At 41.9% G+C, this 22,174-nt stretch overlaps 1 protein-coding gene across 1 annotated transcript in view; it reads right to left on the bottom strand.

Annotated features, from left to right (window-relative positions):
- SLC24A4 (solute carrier family 24 member 4) overlaps positions 1-22,174 on the bottom strand; it is a 136,513-nt gene that overhangs the window by 5,600 nt on the left and 108,739 nt on the right. The window contains exons 10-14 of the mRNA XM_024206011.2: positions 21,578-21,720; positions 15,804-15,973; positions 13,736-13,880; positions 2,983-3,149; positions 317-431 (exon numbers count right to left, since the gene is read on the bottom strand). Coding sequence (XP_024061779.2) covers positions 317-431; positions 2,983-3,149; positions 13,736-13,880; positions 15,804-15,973; positions 21,578-21,720 — 740 coding nt within the window. The remainder of the gene's footprint in view (positions 1-316; positions 432-2,982; positions 3,150-13,735; positions 13,881-15,803; positions 15,974-21,577; positions 21,721-22,174) is intronic.

Below are 22,174 nucleotides of genomic sequence, written 5' to 3'. Positions count from 1 at the left end.
GCTCATGTGTATGTTACATCTGTCTAATCTGACTGATCTATGCTGCATATGTGAGGTTTGGTTGCTGAATGAACTGCCAGAACATTATGCGATTTCTCCTGATGCTCCACGCCTCTTGGATGTAATAAATGCCCCATACTCGTAACCAGAGATGTAACAGGGTGGGAACCATTTTTTTACAGCACCAAGCAGAGTGGGGCCCTGGTCCATGACTGGGGCTCCTAGGTGCTATTGTAATTCAACCAACAGTTTGAAAAAACTGCATATTACAGGAGCAAAGCATGAAATTGTTGGAACACTTGAACAGAAATAATACCTTGTCTTGCTACGATTAAGCTGGCCATGCAGTCTGGTACACTCGTTCCTGCAGCTAGGAAAGTAATGCCCATGATAACATCAGGGATCCCCAGAGTGTATCCAATTATAGTAACCTGCACAGTAAGCAAAAACAGCCATTTAAAATAATTGGGAAGTCTCTTATTCTGAAACCGTTTCCAATACAATTGTGATTCACTCTTCACTTTAATTTCTGGATGTGGCCGTTATGACAGTTAGACACACACACACATTTCTATAAGGAAACAAAATCGTAGCAACAATCTGACTAAAAACCTCCTACTAGGGAACAATAAGTACTTGTAGGCACATTCTTAAGGGTTTTATGAAAGCCATTTAAAGTGCTCCACTTTATACATTTGTAACAGGATGCGCTGGCCCCTTAAGGGCGCTTACAGACCGGCGCAGCCTGTTCTTATGTTCTGCCTGGAACAATGGAATGCTGGGTGGTTCCCAGGTCTGAAGGTAGCTGTAAAGTTGGCAGCAATGCAGGCTGGGAAGAGGGAAGAACTATAAAAGAGCTCCCTTTGCCATAGTAAGAGAATGGCTTGGGAAGAGGTGAGACCTGTTCTGAGGGTCCTGACAGAGACACTCCTGAAGGGAACAGAACATGAGTCTCTCTAGACAAATGGCCCAGATGCAGCTTTGGAAGAGCCTAGGGAGAGACAGCAGCCTGCAATGGGGATCCCAGTAAGGATGGGAGGAAGGGTCTCAAGGGGGGGTGTGTTAAAATCCTGAAAAGGGGGCCAGAAAGAAGGCTTAATAGCCAGCCACCTAAGCAAGCCTAGGAAGTAGGTGTGGGAAGAGTAAGAGTGAAGCCGGAACATTTGAGACTGGAGCAGGCAGCTACTTCATTGCTCAGGGGATTAGGGCTGGAGCCTGGGTAGAAAGGGTGGCATGGATTCCCATAAACCTCAGTGCTGCCACCTTGAAGTATTGTGCTGGCACTCCTATAAGAAAAGCCTATTTGTAGAGCCGTGCAATCAAGGGGCTCTTTCTGGAACCCCTGCAGCCAAGGGGAAGAGTTCCCACAGACTCTTAAAGCAGGCAGTGGCCCAGAAGCCAAAAGTGTTTGCTTGGACTCTTTTTTTCGTTAAGAGTTGTGGTTACCCCAGGAGGATGGAGTCTTTTTTCTAACTTAGCCAGAGAATTATATTAAGTTTTCCGATCACGAAGACATTTTCCCATTGAGAGGGCAAGTAACCATGGGGACATTGAGGCATGGACGCATCTTGAAAGAGATCAGAGACACTGTTAGAGCATCTCTGAACACATCCTACTTTTGGTCTTTCCACAAAACTCCCACTGTTTTCAACAGAAGTTCTGAAAGTGGAACCAGGGTAGAGAGCATGGTCTTACTGAAGTACAGATGCTATGAAGTTGTGGCAATGTGGTACATCAGCAAGAATGAATTGTTGGAATATGAATCTCTCAAACAGTTTTTGCTACATATTATAAAATCAGGGGAAGAGGGTTTTATTTTAAAATATAATACTTTAAATACTAACTTAAGGGAAAATACTGTATCCAAGTGGAAATGGAAAAATAAAATAATCCCCAAATGTCTAATATACCGACAGCGCTATCAGTATGTATCCCAGACAAGTAAAGCTGTGTCATACAACTCACAAGCCTCAAGCAAGTTATGAAGATCAGCTGCTCGTAAATTAAAATGCTTCCAAAAGGTCACACGAAACTGTTACATATTTCATTTTCCAGGGTACATATTATGAAAGAGTTAGATTTTTTCACTTTACTGATTTTTAATTGAGGAAAATATAGACATGTGAAGGCTTTACCTACCCTACCATTGACCTACCAGTCCTTCAGCAGTACTAACATAACTTCTCATTAGCTTTGCCTCTCTTTGAATAGAAAAAAGATGCCTTTTTAAACTTCCAAAAATATTTTTTTAATTACAAAGAGTCTAATTTGAGCTACTTTACTATTCATGTCTCTTCTGAGTGAAAATGTACATTTAAGCTATAAAAACTGAGAGAAAATAAGAGTGAATCACCTGGACTAGCGTTTAAAGTAAGAGTGTTTCTGAATGGATCATACCTGATATATCTTCATCGGAGCCTACATTTTTGCACATGTTAAGAGCAACTGAAAAGATTTATGGGTAACCTCTATGGCACTCTTATTAAGAAGGAGAATAATACTTGCGACTAATATAGTCCATTCCACCCAAAGCATTTTACACTGTATCTGATCCTGCAACCCTTACTACTCACCTGAGTTACTGTGTGAGTATATTTCAGGATCAGGCCTTTGGGCCATATTTTTAAAAGTATTAGGTGCCTAAAGACACAGATAGGCACCTAGTGGGATTTTCAAAAGCACCTACGCCCTAACTCCCAATATTAGGAACTAGGCACTGAGGAACTTTTGAAAAAAATCACACCAGGCCCCCATCTGCATCTTTAAGTGCCTAACTTTAAAAATATGGTCCAAAAGCACTGTCCAGAAGAGAGACTAGCACACAGGTCAGATATTAGACTAACTAATAGACGGCACACATCCCAATGTGGCTACGTTCTTCTTCTTCTTCACCTAAAACAAACTGGGATTGGAGTTGAAGACGTTCGTCATCTGGCCTGTACATTTCATTTCTTAAAACAAGGTTTTGTTGCGTCCACTTACCATCCACACCATAAAATAGGAGAACAAAGCAATCCACAAAGTGGATAAAATGAATGTCAGCATAAAGAAGTTCTCCCAACGTGGTTTGCTGCAGTTTGGAATGGTACAAAAGAGCAGGAATAGCAATGGCCACGTGAAAATCCATTTGACTTTGTTCATTTTTCCATCTGCAGAGAGAAAGGAAAACAACCTATTGAACTTTCCTGTTCCTGCCGCACCAGGTCCAGTTACATATGTATGCACACTACGTGGATAGAGGAGAAAATAATAAATAGGCTTGGTTGCAGCTGTGCATTTTGGTTTGAGGCTCATTTGTCTCCCTTGCCCCCATGTCCGCAATTTCTGTCTCTCTTTATAATATGGCAAGTTCTGCCCTTGGATGCATGTGTAGGGTTCCCACTGATTCAAACCAGACAATGTACATACATCCAATGATGAAATTGAGCCACAATGTATTGCTCTTTTGAATTTAAAACAGAAGGATGGTAGTACTGCCCTTTCAAGGGCATGTTATCTTACCATTAAGCCCCTCACCTGAAATAAAAAGCAAATTACAACTTTTTTTTAAAGGAACAGTGTAAAAAAATGCCCACTTCTGTGCAATATCAGTGAACGTTTTTCGCTGATATAAAAACAGACGTTGGCCTTCATTTTGAGCTGTGCCTGTGAAGGATCTAGTGCTAGAGAATTTGCAAATCACAGTTTACTATCTGCATAACAATACACTCACTCTTGCTTCACAGACAAGACATATGAAATGCCAATGTTTCAAAAGTGTGAAGTGTTGCAAATGTGCATGTAAATTTCAAGTATTGAGATCAGAGGCAAACTACAGGATTTTCACAGACCAGGGATTATATTCATATTCCTTGAGACATTTTTCAAGCATCCTACAAGTTTGTTTTTCAGGCTGACAAATGAGGGGCACAGTCAAGTGCCCTTGATGTAGTTTTATTTTGGATATAATTAAGCTAGCAGGGGATTTCTTGATGCTTGAAACAGTATAAATGCCCTGATCATTGTGAGTGCAAGATCTATACAAATGTGCTGTTTTGAAACAGATGGATAGTCACATTAAAGGAAAAGAATAAAAAAACAGATAAATCTCCACTGTGGTCAGAGTTACACCACTGTAAAACTGGTATAAGTGAGACCAGAATCTGGATCAATGCCCCTCGATGCATTCTTTAATGAAGCAAAAATTAGTTGTAGAGAGAGCAACAAACAATATTATGCTGCCTTCAGCTTTAAAAGTTAGTAGTAATGCTGAAACTCCAGCTTTCCAATGCTTACATGAGCCTGCGCTGCAATGAAGACAGCTGGACCAATGCTTTGTAATAGGGATTTCTATTTTTTATCACAGAAGAGCTATTCATTTAGGCCTTGATTTAGCAAAACTAATGGAAAGTCAATGTGAACATTCATGGTTTAGCACAGGGATCTCAAACTCAAATGACTACGAGGGCCACATGAGGACTAGTACATTGGCCCGAGGGCCGCATCACTGACACACACACACACACACACACTGTCCCCGGCCCCGCCCCCACTCCACCCCTTCCATGAGGCCCCGCCCCACCTCTTCCCACCCCTTCCCCGCCCCCATTCCAACCCCTTCCCCAAAGTCCCCGCCCGAACTCCGCCTCCTCCCTGCCCCTATTCCAACCCCTTCCCCAAATCCCTGCCCCACCTCTTCTCTGCCTCCTCCCCTGAGCGCACGGCTCCCCGCTCCTCCCCCTCCCTCCTGGAAAGCGCTAAGCACAGGCGGGAAGTGCCTGGAGGTAGGCAGAGGAGCAGGGACGCTGCACACTGGGGAAGGGGGGTGCCAGGGGAGGGGAGCTTGGCGGCCGCAGGAAATAACTCCGCAGACCGCGTGTTTGAGACCCCTGGTTTAGCATGTCCTTAAGTGCTTTGTTGATTCAGGACCTTAAGTAGGATCCCTGTCAGGGTACATACCCTCAATGAAGAAAATGAAAGACAGCAACTGCAAATGCCATACTTGTTATCTAGCAATACAGGGATCTCTTCTTATCCATGCAACAGGGAAAACATACCAGCCTGATTCTACTCTAGTGTAAATCAGGTCTAAGACCAACGTAGCGTTCCACCAGTGAGAGATCAGAATCAGGTCCTTATTTTTTCCAGTAATTTAGTGAGACAGTTGCCCACTCATCCTGCAGTTGGAGGATTTTTGCTTCATTAAAGAAAGCATCTAGAAACATTGATCTGGATTCTGGTCTAACTTACACAAGTTTTATGCTGGTGCAACTGACTAACATAGAGTTACTTGTGAATTATACTAGTGTAGCTGAGAGCAGAATAATTCCTGTCTTGTTTAAAGTATTTTAATCTTTTTCAAATCCATATGCTCTGCACTATATATAAGAAGCTTTGGGAGCCGAACATTCCAAAGAGACAGTGCTACAATAAAAAGTCTTATATTAATTTTCAATATATTCCTCTAATGCTATATGCCCCTATTTCCTCACAAAGGAGCTTTACAAACTTTATACTTGCAGGAATCACTTTCCCATTAAATTGTAGCCATCTCTAGGTGAAAGATAATAGGTAAACAACACACAGCACAACAGTGATGAGAAGGGAATATTGGTCAAAGCCCTACTTTAAAAAAAGTGTCATAAGATTTGCAATATCCACATATAGCAGACAGGAACTCAGTTTTAAAGTCTCACCCCAAAACCCCACACTTGGTAAACCACACTGTGTGATGCTGGCAGACCAGGTGCCAGCTCATGCCAAAGTCCCCATGTCTCAACTGAACACTGACAAATACATAGCTGGAATCAGTTTGGCTCACCTGTGTGTTAGTATTGTTAAACCAGGTGTTAGAATGATAAGAATGTGTTTAGACTTTATTGAATGCATGTGAGTTGCTGCATGCATTAATCTCACTTGTAACATCTGTATCTCATATTGTAAGGCAATATTTGAGTGGTTGTATTGTGAGCCTCTGTGACTATGTAAATCACCAGACAGGAGAGAGACATTAAATTAGTGTGAAGGGCTGCTCATCAACAGAAGGTTTTACATCCTTCCCAACAGGAAAGGTCCATCAACACCAGATGTTAAGAAGATAAAATACTTTGTTGTTCTGCTCTTCCCCCCCCACATGAAGATGAGTCATGCAAGTGGATTCCCCTGCCCTCCCCCATCAGCTGAGTTTGCAGCTCAGAGCACATGTCAGAAGGGGGATAAAAACCCCAAACAAAAGGAACTAGGTATCTTTATGCTGCTTGGTCTGGGGTGGGGGGGGGGGGGGAAGGGATCCCCAGCTGTGTAGCCTGGGTTAGCCCTAAAGAATATATAGACCTTGCTGAACATAGAGGCTTCTATTACCTTTTGAAACTTAAGATTGTAACTCATTTGTGTGTATATGTTTACCTGCTTTCACCTTGTAAATAACTGTTTCCTTTTCCTATTTCACAAATCTCTATATAGTTTATTACTGAATTGGCTACCATTGTTGTCTTTGGTGTGAGATCTAAAGTGCCATTGACCTGGGGTAAGTGACTGGTCCTTTGGGACTGGGAGTAACCTGAATATTGCTGTGATTCTTGATGTAAGGGATGATTTATCACAAAGGTATGCTCACCTGTGTGGTGAGACAGATTGGAGTACCAAGGGGACTGTCTATGGCTCCATGTTTAGGCTCTTATAGTACCTGAGGAGTTTACACTTGACAATTGGCTGGCAAACTCTAAGTATAGAATTCACAGCCAATTTGGGGTTTGTGCCCTGGTTCCTAAAAATCTGCCCTGAGGCTGGTCCTCATTCTTGAGTCACTGCAGGCAGCGTTACACGTGGAACTCAGTTTTATCTAGCTTAGATGGGCCAAAGGCTGTGATGACACTGCCAGGAATCAAATGCACTTTTGGAGCTCAGGTATTTCAAACTTGATATCTAGGGCATTGAATCATTTCTTCTGGGAATGAAGGAGGAGCAGGTAAGTAGGAAGAGTGCATTATTCAGTGTATGACTGTGTAACTTAAATTAGGGACTGACAGACAGAGTCAAACCAATGGTCCATCTACTCTGGTATGCTCTCTGACAGTGACTTGTACCAAATGCTTTAGAACAGGGGTTCTCAAACTGGGGGTCGGGACCCCTCAGGGGGTCGTGAGGTTATTACATGGGGAGTCATGAGCTGTTAGTCTCCACCTCAAACCCTGCTTTGTCTCCAGCATTTATAATGGTGTTAAATATATTTAAAAGTGTTTTTAATTTATAAGGGGGGTTGCACTCAGAGGCTTGCTATGTGAAAGGGGTCACCAGTACAGCCGTTTGAGAACCACTGCTTTAGAAGAAATTGTCAAAATCCTCAAAAAAGGACAATTATGGAGGAAGCTTCTTTCTAACCCCAGGTAGTTAGTGGTTGAAACCGGAGTCTCGAAGCATGAGTGTTGACACCTCTTATAAATGTTTATCCCAATTGGTGATACTACAGATATTCTTACTAATTCACATAAATCTCAGCTGTAGGGCTGGTTGAGAAACAGGAAAGATTTTGTAGACCTTTCTGCAATTTCTTCCAGTTTTTGTTTGAAATTTTGAAACTTGAAGAAAAAATGCTGACCATCCCTACTCTAGTCCTCTTTTGAATTCTATCAAGCATTTCGCTTCAGTGTAACTGGTGGCAGTGAATTCCACTGGTTAATTATAAATTGATCCAGATCCTCAGCTGGTGTAAATCAGAGTAGCTCTACTGAAATCAATCGAGTTGGGCCCGTTTACACCAATTGAGGAGCTGGCACTGTTGGTGTGTTTGCTTTTTAAAAAGTGTTTCATTTTATCAGTTTCAAAATTCGTTACTTTAACTTTTTAAAGAAAACAGTCTTTTTCCACTAATGAAAACGGATTTTAAGTTCCCTTTCTCCTGGGTCCTAATTACGCTTTATAATTTACAGCTGAGATTTAGGACTAATCATCATCAGTAATATTTAATTCAAATTTTGATCTTAAGTCATGTAGTAATGAGGAGTGTACAGCTCCACGTAAGAGCTCTTGTACTAACCCAAGCAAGAAGTATAATTCTGCAACAAAATGATGTTATTCTCAAGGGCTAAGGATTGATTGGACTAGTGTATGAAATTTAGTGTATGTAAATTAGCCAATCAGCCTAATTTGTTTCTAAGAGTCTACTGCATGCTAGGCACTTAACAAATGAATATGTTACAAATGTTACATCCCTACTGTGGTACCGATCATGGAAGCCAGAGACACAACCCAAAAGGTTCAGTCTAGAGCTGGTCAGGAATTTTACGTTTGAATGGTTTTTTGATGGAAAATGCGCTTTCAGAATTTCAGTTTTTCAGAGTTTGATCTGCAAAACTGTCAGGTTTTTATTTTTCATCCTAAATTGGAAAATTGTATCCAAAACCTCAAAAGTTTCTGTGGGATGAAAATTCTGTTTTCCCTGCCAGTTCCACTTCCAACAAACAGATCTTTATTACAGTCTCTCAGAGATCACTCTGCCTGCACCACGACTGGATCCAGCATGTTACACTTCCCAGTACATGCCATGACTGGGTTTCTTAAAAGCACAGTCTATTACAATGAAGACAGATAAATTCTTCATGCCAGGGACCGACAAAGACAAATTCTGCTGTCCATTACAATGGAGTTACTCCAGATCTACAAAGGAGGGAATGCAACAAAAATAAAGAAGTTATTGAGTGGAGATGTTCAGTATATCTGTTGTTAGTTCCACTGTTTGTCTGATTTTTCTTATTACTGTCTATTTTGTTACACCTTCTTTGAGCAGAGAACAGGCTTCCTATAGCTTTTTCTTTTAAAGCGATGGATAAATCATAAATGCTACTTAAAAGAAAGTCATAACCTGTTACTTCTCCATCCCTTAATGTGGACCTTTGGATTAAAAATTACAAATATAAATCCAGTCACAACAGGGACCAACATCTTTCTTACCAAGGAGGAGGACAATTGGCAAACACAGACATTTTTCTGTCTAATTTATGAAAAATCAGTCTATATTTTGTATCATGTGAATCGGCACAGACATCTGTGCTGTGATAGAGAACAGCAATCCAAAGTCTGATTGCAAACAGAGAGACACATATGCAGCCCAAAAGGGAAACAGAATTTTCGTCACAACATATTACTTTTAGGTACCTTTGTCTTGTGGTTATAGCTCTGTTCAGTTGGTGGGTTACCAATGGAATGACCTAGAGCAACATTAAATCTGCAAGCTTTTGTTCCAAACCTGTCTGTTTTTAATATTGTCTTTCAAGATGCCAGTGCCATAGGATAATGGGTAGGATTTGCTAACCTCCTTGAACAGTAGCTCTATCTTTTTAGTTCTGGAAAAAAATTCTTATCTTCACAAACATAATATTTCATTATAGTGAATTTAGGAACCATCCTGTGCAACAAGGAGTTCTCAATTTCCATTAGGTCAATGGGAGTTCAAAACAATCCACACTTTTACAAGAGGCTTGAAGATGTGGCAATAAATGGGATTTAACTACGTGCTTACAGCTAAGCATGTGTTTAAGTGCTTTTTCTGAATCGGGGCTCTAAAAAGGCAACTAAGCTGTGCAAGGGCTCTTACACATCAGCTCATTCTCAAAATATGCCAACTCAATCTCAGTCTGATGTACTCCAGCATTTCTTAACAATGCTGCTCCAAAGGATTCACAAGGACACCTCCCCTGCAAGGTCAAGTGAGCCATCTCCATACTGTATACCTGGTCTCCACCTGCCCAGGAAATGAAATAATCCTGTGGTCATTCCTCAACTCAGTCTCTCCACACTTAACACTGAGCACTGCCTTCCCTTTCTAGATCATTCGGTCTTAAATGGGCACTGACAGACCAGAGGGCATTCTGTCTTTAAAACCATCCTGAGGAACAACAATTTATTAGTTTGTGCACAATCTACAGGGCTGAGCTGACTTTAAATGCTATTTTAAATTGTGTTATTTAACAACCCCAGTTTGAATAAAAGGGATTTAAGTAGCTGTGATCTCGGGGGGGGGGGGGGAGACTATACCTTTTTGGGCTTTAACTGTCTCACTCGTCACATTTTTTAGCCCATGCGCTGTTTCCAGTCTACTTTATATTAACCAAACAGCAAAGTGTCAGATGAGCCTCAGCTCTTAAGAGCTAATTGTCCAAATGTTAACCTGCAGACCAGGAGAGATCAAGGTACTCTCTTTTTAGGGAGAACGGTTACTTTTCCATACAAGCCAAAGCCAAAATCTGGTAGTATAATAATCCCTTCCACAGCGGCTGCTGCTGTTGTCTTGCGTTTCAAGATGGGCCTGAACCAAACCTGGAACCTCTCTGAAATTTGGGGTGTTTGAAATTCAGTCTAGGATCCTGCCTGTATTTTGTAGCTTGAGACTATCTTTACTTCCTTCACGTAACTCTCCCTTTACTCCCAATTCCCATGCCCGAAAGCCTTAGTTCACCACTGAGGGGGCACCACACATAACAGGAAGTAGATCTTTCAGACAGTACATTCAAACGCAGCATTACTCTGAGGTAGATTAAACTGCACTTACATCTATTTCAGAAGAAAGATGTTCTGACAAAAGTAACCATGGTGTGCAACTTGAAGAAGCAAATCAAAACTAAAAAAAGATGTGACTATAGAACAGCAGAAAAAAGTTTAGACTAATCCTTGGCCATCTTAACTGGGGCTCTAAAAAAAAAAAAATTTTTTTAATTAAAGTGAATTCCCTACTTTGCAAACTGCAAGCACCTAACTTGGAAAGTCCTTTCAGTGTCTATTCTTCCTCGTGCTCTTTATAGTACAGAAAGAATACATGAACTTCTGATCTTTAGAAAATGTATGTTCCTTATTCCTGGCCTGAAAATGCATCAAAAGATAGACAGAGGGGATGCTGGGAAACTGTCTGAAAATTACCTTTCTCCCTAAAGCCAATTTCAAATGTCAGATTTTTTTAGGCTGCTGATTGTACCATGACTCTTAAACAACAACAAAGCATGGTGTTGTTTCTTTACATTTTCCCAATGTTATTGAAGTAGGTGCTTTCGAGAGCAAAACATAACAGAGTTCTCCCTCAGAGTATGTGAGCTGAGCAATGAGCATCCAAGCAATAGATAATCATCCCCAGACAAAAGGGGAGTAAGAAAAGCTGAAAATAATGATGAGGATTTTAAATATCTAGTCCCTCTGCTCTTATGTAAACTCTTCCAGTTCTAGCTGAACTTTTGCTCTATCGTAGTCTGAAGTGTCTCATCACCTATTCCACTCCAGCCTGTTGGGCCTCAATTATCCGAAAAACATTCTTAATAAATTCAGAAAGACTGCCTTAAAACAATGCCAATGGCATAACTTGCAGCCCTGTCCTCAGTTCAAACCCTTATGCTACCATGAATATTGTAGGACACAGGAAGCCTTAGGCGGATCTTTTCCCCCCACTCTCATTTACAATCAAGTCTCCTGGGTACTGAACAAAGCCAAAAATGATAAAACTTCCAGCCACCAGAAGAGTTATTTATTGTAGTAGTAGTAAAGCTTTAGGCTCTGGGTAACATTTCCCCTGCGCTCAGGTTCTGCTCTGTGCAGAAATATGAAATGAAAGACGGGACCGTGATGCTCCAAACAAAACTGGTAGCAAAAAATGTACTGAAAATATCTAGATTAAAAATTATCTTTACAAACGTGACCATTCACCCTTGTGTTTATAATTATCTGTTTAAGTTTACAGTGATTTTAAATTGTCATATTCGCATGGTCATGTGCATCCATATGTGTAAATAAGCTCAATTTATTCTGCTGTACAAACAGTAAAAAAAACCTCTGTATAAATTCACTCGTTTGTTGCCATCAATCCATCTAACAGGTGTGTTTCTTTAGCAGATCAGCTGTCTACGACATTTTATCTTCACAAGAGAACAGATATTTATTACATAATGGGTTCCAATAATAGTGCACACTATCAGTTCCAATAATAGTGCACACTGCAATAAATGTGAAAATATATAGTTTCAACCAATCTTTCTTCACACATCATCTCTTTCAGTGGGCTCCAGTATTTCCTAAAATCAACAGCATTTCTGCTTTGATCATTAACATTTTAGAAATGGGACCTCACAGAAATCAAAGAGCATTCTCAACTCTTTAATGCTCAACATCTAAAATTCCTCCTTCAGTTTCAACAGGAGTTGGCATTATTTTTCACTGTATAGAAATGTTTTTTTCTGCTGTGTTGTGGAAAATTGACCACACGGTTGATTTTGGATCAAACAGCCTGAGGCTCCTTTATTGATCAATCAAACATGCATGCATGGGGGAGTCAGCCAAGACAGCCGAACCCCCCCGACAGATAAAATACGGGAGCTTATATAGGATAAAACCACAATTAGTAATACATACTTTCTTATTAACATTATTGCCATATTTGGAATACAATATCCATAAAAGGGAATATAGCATAGCAAGCTTTCCTGTTATTCTTAGTTTGCCCTTTGCGGTTTCTTGCTCTGTCGCCTGACATCTATTAATCATAGTCTGTTACAAAGGTTAATTCTTCTTTTATAATTTCTACAGTTAGTTCTGCCTTTATGATTTCTGTCTACCCTTCTCCTTTTATCCCCCCCCCCCTTTTCTCCTTCCTCCAGGCCACACATACAATTCACCTGACCATACATACAGTTCACTTGACCAAAGTTTAGGCCTTAGTCCATTTTTCCTCCACAGCTGTTAAACAGCTGTTGTGCATCACCCCAGATGTGGCTACATTTCAGTGGCAGGCGAATTAATTCCTGCTATATGATCTGTAGAGCATTTTTAAATGAATCAACAGAATCAACATATAAAGTGCTATGTAAATCATCATGATAACACTTTTCCTGTATATAGCCCCTTTCATCAGAGGATTTCAAAGTGCTTTCAAAAAGTGGGTAGTATAAGTCACTTTTTACATATGAGAACCAAACATGTATATAACCATGAGGGCCTGTGTTTCCTCTTGTTATTCTCAGGGCTGGCTCCAGGCACCAGCTTAAGAAGCAGGTGCTTGGGGTGGCCAAGGGAGAGGGGCAGCACGTGCGGCAATTCGGGGGCGGCAGGTCCCTCACTCCGTCTAGGAGCGAAGGACCTGCCGCCAAACTGCCGCCACCACCGATCGCAGCTTTTTTTTTTTTTTCCCCCCAATTGCCGCCGCCGGTCGCGATTGCGATCATGGCTTCTTTTTTGCTTGGGGCGGCAGAAATGCTGGAGCCGGCCCTGGTTATTCTGAACCTCATTTTTAATTCCTTGTCCTCCAAGATGTCTTTCTGCCCTGTCATTAACATACATGTGTGCACCAGCTTACCTTTCATCAGGAAGCCAGTGTAAATAATTCATTCCAAGGCTATTATTGGGGGTGTGCTGATTAGATTGATCTATGCAGGTTATGTATTTAGTCCCCTCTTCCAACTACCACAATTATACATCCAGCCCAACCCTGGAGAACTCCAGATCAGTCTTGAGTTCTTACCCGAGATCTCCACTCAAGCAGCACCTTCACCACTTCTGCACATGGCAATTGGAAATCAAAGGCCTGAACCTAACAATGGCCCGTTTTCATTTAATGTGACCTCCAGTTGGGTTTTATTGTCATTCAACCCTAGCAAAACAATTTCAAATCAATTGCATAGTTCCACCTGACTCTTGATTGTCTCTACAACCCATTTTTTGGCATTTTAATTCCATTCTGTTGTTCATTGTTTAGCATCCTCATTCTCTTGAAGATCAAACCTACCTGGTGCTGAAAAGGGAGACGCGTTTTCATGTTCATTCTCCTCCTCTTGATTTTCCACAATGATGTTCCCATTTTCAATATTTTCATGTTTCCCATTTTGAAGCGTTTTGCTCGTGCCATTGGCAGAGTGGATCAGTCGCTGACGCTGCACAGGAACACAGACCAAAAAACCAAATTAATCTTTGAAAAACTCTTAACTTTGCTAATCTTGTTCGCCTGGTCAGTTCTGTTCTTTCAAACCCTACCACCTTGGAGGCCCGGATCAAATTCTCAAATGAATCCTATTTTAGCACAGAGTAATGAACATGGCTCATTTGGAAGCATTTCTCACCTATGTCTTCAGGCCTCAAGCCAGGAGTTGGGCTCATACCCAGTGGTGATGCTGCAGTGCTGTAGTCCCGGGACTGCTGCACTATCAGAGGTGCTGTCCTTCAGATGAAACATTAACTGAGGTCACTTCTGCCCCGCTCCAATTCCTTCCCCACCCAGTCCCCCCAGGTAGAATTTAAAGATGCCCCCAAGTAGAATTTAAAGATCCTGTGACACTTTTCAAAAAGGGTGAGGATTAGCCCTGCAGCATCCCTGGTCTGATTAAACATGAGGGTTGTCCATTGCTTTTGTGGCGCACATGTTGCTATGCTCACTGCACTACAGTAGCTACAATGGTTGCTATTCCAAATAAATATTCACCACATAATGAGAGCTGGGACACTGCACTAATTTCATACATTTCAGAAAGGCATGAGCTGTGCTATCTTAGGTGGAATGATGCAATAACTATTGGCAAGTGCTGTCTTTTTTAATGGCAGCTGTTCCAGCTCACTTGAAAGTGCTTTACAATACCTTGAACATGAAAGGTGCTGCCAGCATCTGAAACAATTCTAAGCCTAATGTAACTGAAAAGGGAATTGAAAGTAGAGAGAACTCAAATCCACAATACGTTGCCAAACTTTGGTGGTTTGCATACAGTGGAACCCACATCCAAACCACTTCTGGTTTGGGGTTTAGTTTTGCAAACTAAAAATGCCAGCTTTCTGGCCATTTCACTACTCAAAAATACTTTCTTATGGATCAGCTAATTGGCTGGAAAGCAACCCAGTTGCTGCTAAGTGGTTTAGCTGAACTTCTCCCACTCCTTGTACTGCACCACAGAGCTCATTTTCTAAAAACATATTTGTGTATGGTTGTTAGTTGGATTCCCCCACCCACCCAAACATGCGGAATTTCTGCTAAACTGCCATGGACTGTTCACAGTGTGCTATAGTCCTGGGAGCTGTGTTATCTCCTCTATGTTATTGGAACTTGCAAGAACCTATTTTTCCTATACTTGTAAATCCCAAAATAAAAAGCCCTTTGCTTGGACTTCATGTTACTCAGAAACAAAAGATGAAATCCTAGCTCCACTGAAGTCAATGGGGTTTTGCCATGGACTTCATTTAAGCTCAGGACCTTGTTGTTTGACCATTCTCAGGACTTTTGTTGCAGGGTTATGTGAAAGACAGGCTCTCGTGGTGACAACATGTTCACTGAGGGCTAATCTGAGCCTGTCTTAAGAAAACGTCCCTTGTGAAAAATTTGATCTGCTTTCCCCTTTGTTATATATCACTCAGGACTATAAAGGTTAAACACATTAGGAAAATGTGATGTGATTTGAAGCTCTGTCCAACTATTAAAACCCTATGGTTGATTTATGTTATCTTCCCTCAGTTCACTACTCTTATAAGTGCTCAAATGCAATTCCAATGGCTAAACGAAAAAATCTATCTTCTTCTAGCAAGAGAAGCTTCTTAATCTTTACTCCTCTTGTACCTTCAAGGGCCCCCCTTCCATAGTAACCTACCCTTCAGGGAAAAGGGCTTAGTATGATGCCTATCATCCTGTCCTAGGCACCAATCAGTATAGTCACTAGAAAGTGACTTAAGTCTCCGCTGCCCTAGGAGCTGAGTTGGAGAGTCAACCTGTGATTCCAACACCAAAAGCATCTCTATAAAAGAACACTGAGTGGGAATGTGGTCCTTTGGCAAACCCCCTTCAAAGCACTCATTTGTTATTCTCTTAGTGAACTTACCTCGTTAATAATGAGCCTGCTTGCCATCCGCAGTCTGGTTCTGGGTCCAAATTTATTTGTAATCATTATTCGTAAGCCAGCTTCAGGGAAGCGGAATTTCGGGGGACTGGAGCAGATGATCTCATCCACCATCACCACTGGGTTTTTGCCATATTGCTGCTTTCCCTTCACTAGTGATCACAATGCCGAGAGTTAGTTGGGAAATTCATTTCACCAGGCTTCCCTTTGCCGAGAGTTGCCCCATTGTGACTCATGCAAGGGATCACATTTACCTGAGTTCTTGAATTTGCTAGCAACAATCCCACAGTGTTTCTTGAGCCTCACAAATTTGATCATCATTGGCTCTCCCTCTCTACCTGATTCAGATCATGTGTTGAAGGGGGTTTTCACTATCTTGAGTGAAATAGGTTGGTATGGTTCTCATCTAGCCATTCATACTGGGACACCATTTTTCTTTGTTTACAGACCATCACCATTCATCATGAGTTAGCAAGCTTTGCACAGACCACGCACAATTGAGAGAGCATATACAGCTCTTTGAAAACTGTAATGCTATCCAGTTTGCTTAAGGTGCTTAGCAGCTGTGCAGCCTGCTGCCTCTTCTAGAGCCCTGCCAGGGTCCCTTAGTGTTGGGTTCCCAGTCCCTGCAGAACTTCACTTTAATTGAATAGAATATTAACAATATCTCTAACAATATGGGATTTCAAACTATCCAAATTTAACACAATTACTTCTGGATAATTGTTACAATTGATCCTTTAACACAAAGGAACTTTAAAATTATACAAAGGTAAGAGTTGTGGTACGGTATTACAATAATAAAATGCATTAAATTATACTAGGAATCAATACAAGTGTAATCAAAGGCTTCTTAAACTTCACAAATCCATGCCAGTATTTCCATAAATGCTACAAACTACACATAGCAAGCACAGCAAGGCTCAGCAGACAGGAGACATACCCATGTGCAGTTAGAAAACAGGGCAAGAAGTATGCATGTGATTGAAATAAAAAATTATCCCCTGAGTCGGGGGGGGGGGGGGGGGAAAAAACAACATTCTTTTCTGCTTGGGTTATTGCCCTTTTTTTTTTTTTTTTGGACAGCAGGTTACTTACATTAAGAGGAGCGGAATTTAGGAGGCAAAAGTGAAAGACAATCATTAGTGCATAGTTTCAGTCAGGAAGCAAAGGAAATCTGGGAAAACATTCAACTCAAATGAAGGAATTAGAATTGATCTGTCATATAAATGCATAGAAAGCTACATAGTTACTGAGCCTACATCTGTTATTCACTCCAGTGATTAAATATTTTTGTTTTTTTAGGATGAGGTCAGTTTCAATATCCATGTGCAAACTACATCATCTACTGAAGCTTTGCAGCTTGTAGCATCTTCTAACACATATGTTTTGGGATCTGAGAACAGATCCTCCCATTAACATCCACCCCCAAAAAACACCTGGATGAGATTGTAAATCACCAATACACCCTTTTACCGTCCTGTCCTTGAGCCTCTTGGGACTGGGGGAGGCAGAACTTTACAAGACACTGTTTTGTGTTTCATTAAAATGAGGCTTTCGGTGAGGGTATGGTGCTCACATGAGGCACATAAAGATATCTTAAAGTTTCAAAAGAAAACATGTTCTATCCAGAGGATCAGTTAAGTAGCTTTGGCCTTGAAGTTTAATCTACAATGAAGGATGAAAATAGGAATAATTTTGTATTGGGTGAAGGTAAAGCAGCGATTATCCTCCCACTCCCAATATCTTCAGCCAAATTTAATGGGATATTGCAGTAGATGCAAAATAAGGAGCAGGGCTCTTCTGAAGGCTCTCTAGGAAGTGATTGCACTGAGGCTATTTTTCCTGTGAAGCAGTGTATAGCCAAGATAGCCTGAACACTCACAGTTGTGATCTGACTCTCATTTAAAGGAGACTCAACCATAGCAGCCTAACATTTGCTTTAGTCGAGGAAAAAAAATGTTTGACAACAATCCTGGTAAAGAAGAAAGCCCTGACACTTCGATTTAATGCAGCCTTGCTAGACTAGCAACTCTCAAGTGAGTTTCTCCAGTGAAATCTCCAAAGCACTCCTTGATCACGCAACTTGTCAGTGAAAACAACACGGAAGTACTGCAGTCACAATGGAACTAATTCTAGGAGCACTAATGAGATGCTCAGGTCAGAATAGGGTGACTTTATTTTCCCAAAGGGAAAATGGGACACCGCTCTGGGCCAGCCCAAGGCCCCCATCCCCGTCCGCCCATGGGGCTGGCCCGAAGGCCCCTACTGCCTGCCTGCATGGGGCTGGCCTTGCCCAAGCCGCTCTCCCGATCCCTCCCTCCCTTCTGCTCAGGGCTGGCGTTGCTGCTCTTCCACCTCCACCCGCATGTTCCTCCATGCCCCATTAGGAATTGCGACACACTTTTTTTGGCAAAACTGGGCATTTGTCCAGTTTTCTCTTGCCAGCTGATGATCAGTTGGCAAGAGAAAACGGGACAAATGCCCAGTTTTGCCAAAAAAGTCGGGATGGCCGGGACAAGGCTTAAAAAAAGGGATTGTCCCAGCCAAAATGAGACGTATGGTCACCCTAAGTCAGAAGGACCTTTGATGAATTACAGGGTAAAAACCTCACCATTGAGGTACAGTGCACAGATCATGGGTGTATGAATTACTGCAGCCCCAAGGCTAACACAGCACATTTATTCTGCCTGTTTTTCTCTTCAATCTGATTCCATCTGTTTCTGGAGACACATGGCCCAGCTCCATATGGTCCAGATGGGTCCCATTTCACAAATGGCATAAGTGGTTTTTACAAAAAAAGGAAAAGCATTTTCTGCAACTCCTTTGTACATCCTGCAAGGGGAATATCCTCCAGCCATAGTATTTTCTTTTCAGAAATAGGCAAACTTTCTGCTCATCACTCAGGGTCTGATGCAAAGTCTACTAGAGTCAGCGGAAAGCCACTCATTGACTTCAACAGGCTTTGGATCAAGCCCTGTGGCATCTAACCTGTGTTCAGAACAGACTCACACAACACACTCTTAGCAAGAGTTTTCTGTTACCAGGGAGGAATCAAACCCATGCCATCTGAGGGGAGCATGGGTCAATATATATATATATATATATATATATATATATAAAAAAAGCCCAGAGCACTGAGCCATTGTGCCTGTACTTTTAAAATGGGAGCATTATTAACAGGAGTACAAATCTTTTGCCTTCACTTCTGTGTATAGAACTCGTCCTTGAAATTGAATTTTTCTCAGGGTGAAAAGCTCTCTGTATGAAAATCCAGTAATGGAACCTTTTATGTTTCACCAGTGGAAGCTCTTGAAAGTAATAAAACGTATGAGCATCAAAGGCAGCTGTACAGTATGTGAACCTCCCTTTTATCTGCACCTACAGTAATAGAATTCCCATCACCAGTATGAAGAAAGTACCTAACTGAGAGCAGCTGTTCTTTGTTAGAAAATAATCAGACTTGGTATGTACGGGCAGGAGCAGATTAAGGTCAGATCCAGCCCATTGAATCCTGGGGTGGTATAGCAGTGGATTCTGAAACTTGCTAGCCACAAGTAGGAGGCAAGGCAGCAGGCCAGCTGATGGCAGCCTCCCCACGCCCACTCCCACACACACACCTGAAGACTGCTGGCAGTACCTGAGGAAGATGGAGTTCAACTTTGGAGGAAGCTGGCCAAGAACAGGCTAAGGCAGAGGCAATGCATGGTCATGGCACGTTCTTGCCCAAGAGGAATGAGGTGCAGCAGGCAGCCATGTGACTGTCTTTAGGAGAAGGATCTTGTTGCCTGATGCACAAAGTTGTGAGGCAACCTGGATGAAGCACCTCTCCCACTACCCACCACAGTTCCTTCTCTGTCCCCTCATCTTTATCCCACTCATGTTTTCTCTTCCTCTCTCACCCTAGGCAGGTCCCCTTACTTCCCTTTGTCCACTGTCCCCATGGTAATGCCCATTCCCACACTACCCCACCTCTGATTTCTAGTGGTGGTTTGGTCCCTCCCATGTGGTCTCACATTGCGGTAAGAGGGGGAGACTGCGGCTGGGGATGAGGAAGGGGAGGAACATCAGATATGGGGAGGAGATTGGCCTCAGATTTCAAGACAGCAGAAAAGTTAACAGAGAAGAAATCTGTTGTGGGGAAAGTTTGAAGGGAATGAAATTTGGGTGGATCTAGGCTATTTTTAGCCTCCTTATGTAATGCCTCTGAGAAACTCAAAGCACTTTACAGACATGAATTAGTCTTCACAACATGCCCATGAGGCAGATAGGGGTAAGTAACTATTCAATATTATTAGCCCAAATTTACACAGTGGCTAGAGAAATTGAAGCTTAAAGAACATATATGACTTGGGTAAAGTCACACAGCAAGATGGCATCTATGCCAGAAACAGAACTCAGGTGTTTCAACTCCTAGGCCTGCATTCTAACCATCTCCCTGGTAGAGCAGACAAACCTCAACGTCCCTTGAAAGGACTCTGACCAATTAAGTGATATGCAGCAATGCCAGCTTTTTGTCATATAGGAAGATTATTCTCTAATCCCGAGGAAGATTATTCTCTAATCCCGAGGAAGATTAATCTCTAATCCTGAGTAAATCTCCCATGCATCCAAGAGAGAATGGATCGTTCACTATGCAATAGCCCTTCTGTTACCTGAAGATCCAACATAAAGAAGGATCATAATACTTGCTACAAAGTGATTTTCTCTTAATCATGCCATGGTTTCATATAAGAAATGGATTAATTTATTTGATTATTAATATTTATACTACAATAGTGCCTATGACCCCAACTGAGACCGGGGCCCCATTATGTTAGGCACAGTACAGTATTGTAAAAGACAATGCCTACTCTGGACAGCTCCTAATCTAAATACACGAGGTAGAAAAGGGGAGGGGGCATATTCATACTGTAAGTCTGCGGTGAGGTGGATTGACCCAAAGTGCACTGGGCAAACAAAGCCTTAGCCCACCTCTCTTATACCACTAGCCGCCCTTTCCAAATGCTGCCCACATTTCAAGGAGATGCAGCTTCCCAGATACTTGAAGTTGCTTGCAAATAATGAAGCAGCAAGACCTGACTAGCCAGGAAGGGCTCAAGGAGTGAGATGGGCTGAGCCAGGCAGCAAGGACTTGGTTCTGCAGACAGGAGGGGATATAAACAGCAGACAGAAGGAAATGCAGAGCTGAAAGATTCAAGAAGAACAAACGTGCTGACTCTCTCATGCTGTAGTGGCAGCAGGAAACCATCTTCCCCATGTGGCTGCCAAAAACACTTCCCCCCCCCGCTACTTTCCACATCTGTTTAGGAACAGACCTTGCCGTCCTAGTATTCAAACTCAACCTCACATTAGGATGGTTCCCTTTGCCACCCTGGCCATCGCACCCCAGTGCAAGTTTCACCTACTGCCTGGAACTTAATTCTTACACATCTTAAAGTGAAAATTACCTTCTGCATTCACAGCAAAGAAAATATTTCATTTATGGTTTTGTAACTCATTCACCTATTGCTGAACCAGAGAGTAGAAGACAGCAATGCTACAGGTGTACAAAGTAGCATGTTTCCATCACCTCTAGAAGGAATTATGATTCTCAAAGGCTTGGCTGCACTGAATTTGTCAACTTAGCCTAATAAATATGGCATTGTCCTTCTTGCTTAAGGTTGAATATTATCACTGTTTTGTTCACCATTGGAAAAAAACCCACCCACAATGTATGTCAACTCTTTGTCCAACTCCTGTCTGCTCAGCCTTACCTTTCCATAGCAATGGCATGGATGGGTCATCATAGCTTATGTCATAACATTCATTACCATCTTCCAGCTCATTGCTGACTGTGTTGCCATTCCCAACGTTCATGCTTTTGATGGTAAACAACTTTTGCATCTTCACATTGTACCTGAAAGTGCAAAAAGATGGGTCTGAGAATGCTGGATTGTTGGAATACTTCTCCAAACTCCCAGGCTGATGCAGTGTAACCCAGCCCACAAGGATTATTTTGTGACAACCTACATTATGCTAGGAAAAGCCAGAGAGTATCAAACTCAGTACTGCAGGAATGACTAAGCTTTGCCCACCCGAAGGTCATTTTGGCAACCTGACAGAAGAACAAGGACTGCACCTAGCTTGCTGGCTTCAGAAAGCAGTTTTAATTCAGAAATACATTCCACAGAGAACATTTAGCTCAAGGTGAAGCACTGCATGCTGGATGTGAAGCCTCAGAAGTCTTCATCTCTATATCAAAGAGCATGGCTGCCGCAGCATACAGAATAGCATTTGGCCCCCAGGACAAGCTTTGGACATGCTCAATCCACATCAAGGGATCTTGAAGCACATCCTCTGTATACTGAGAG

The sequence above is a fragment of the Terrapene carolina genome, unplaced genomic scaffold (genome assembly GCF_002925995.2).
Source record: "Terrapene carolina triunguis isolate 2854851 unplaced genomic scaffold, T_m_triunguis-2.0 Scaffold96, whole genome shotgun sequence".
Classification (NCBI taxonomy): domain Eukaryota; kingdom Metazoa; phylum Chordata; order Testudines; family Emydidae; genus Terrapene; species Terrapene triunguis.
This window is presented reverse-complemented; position numbering and strand designations above follow the sequence as displayed.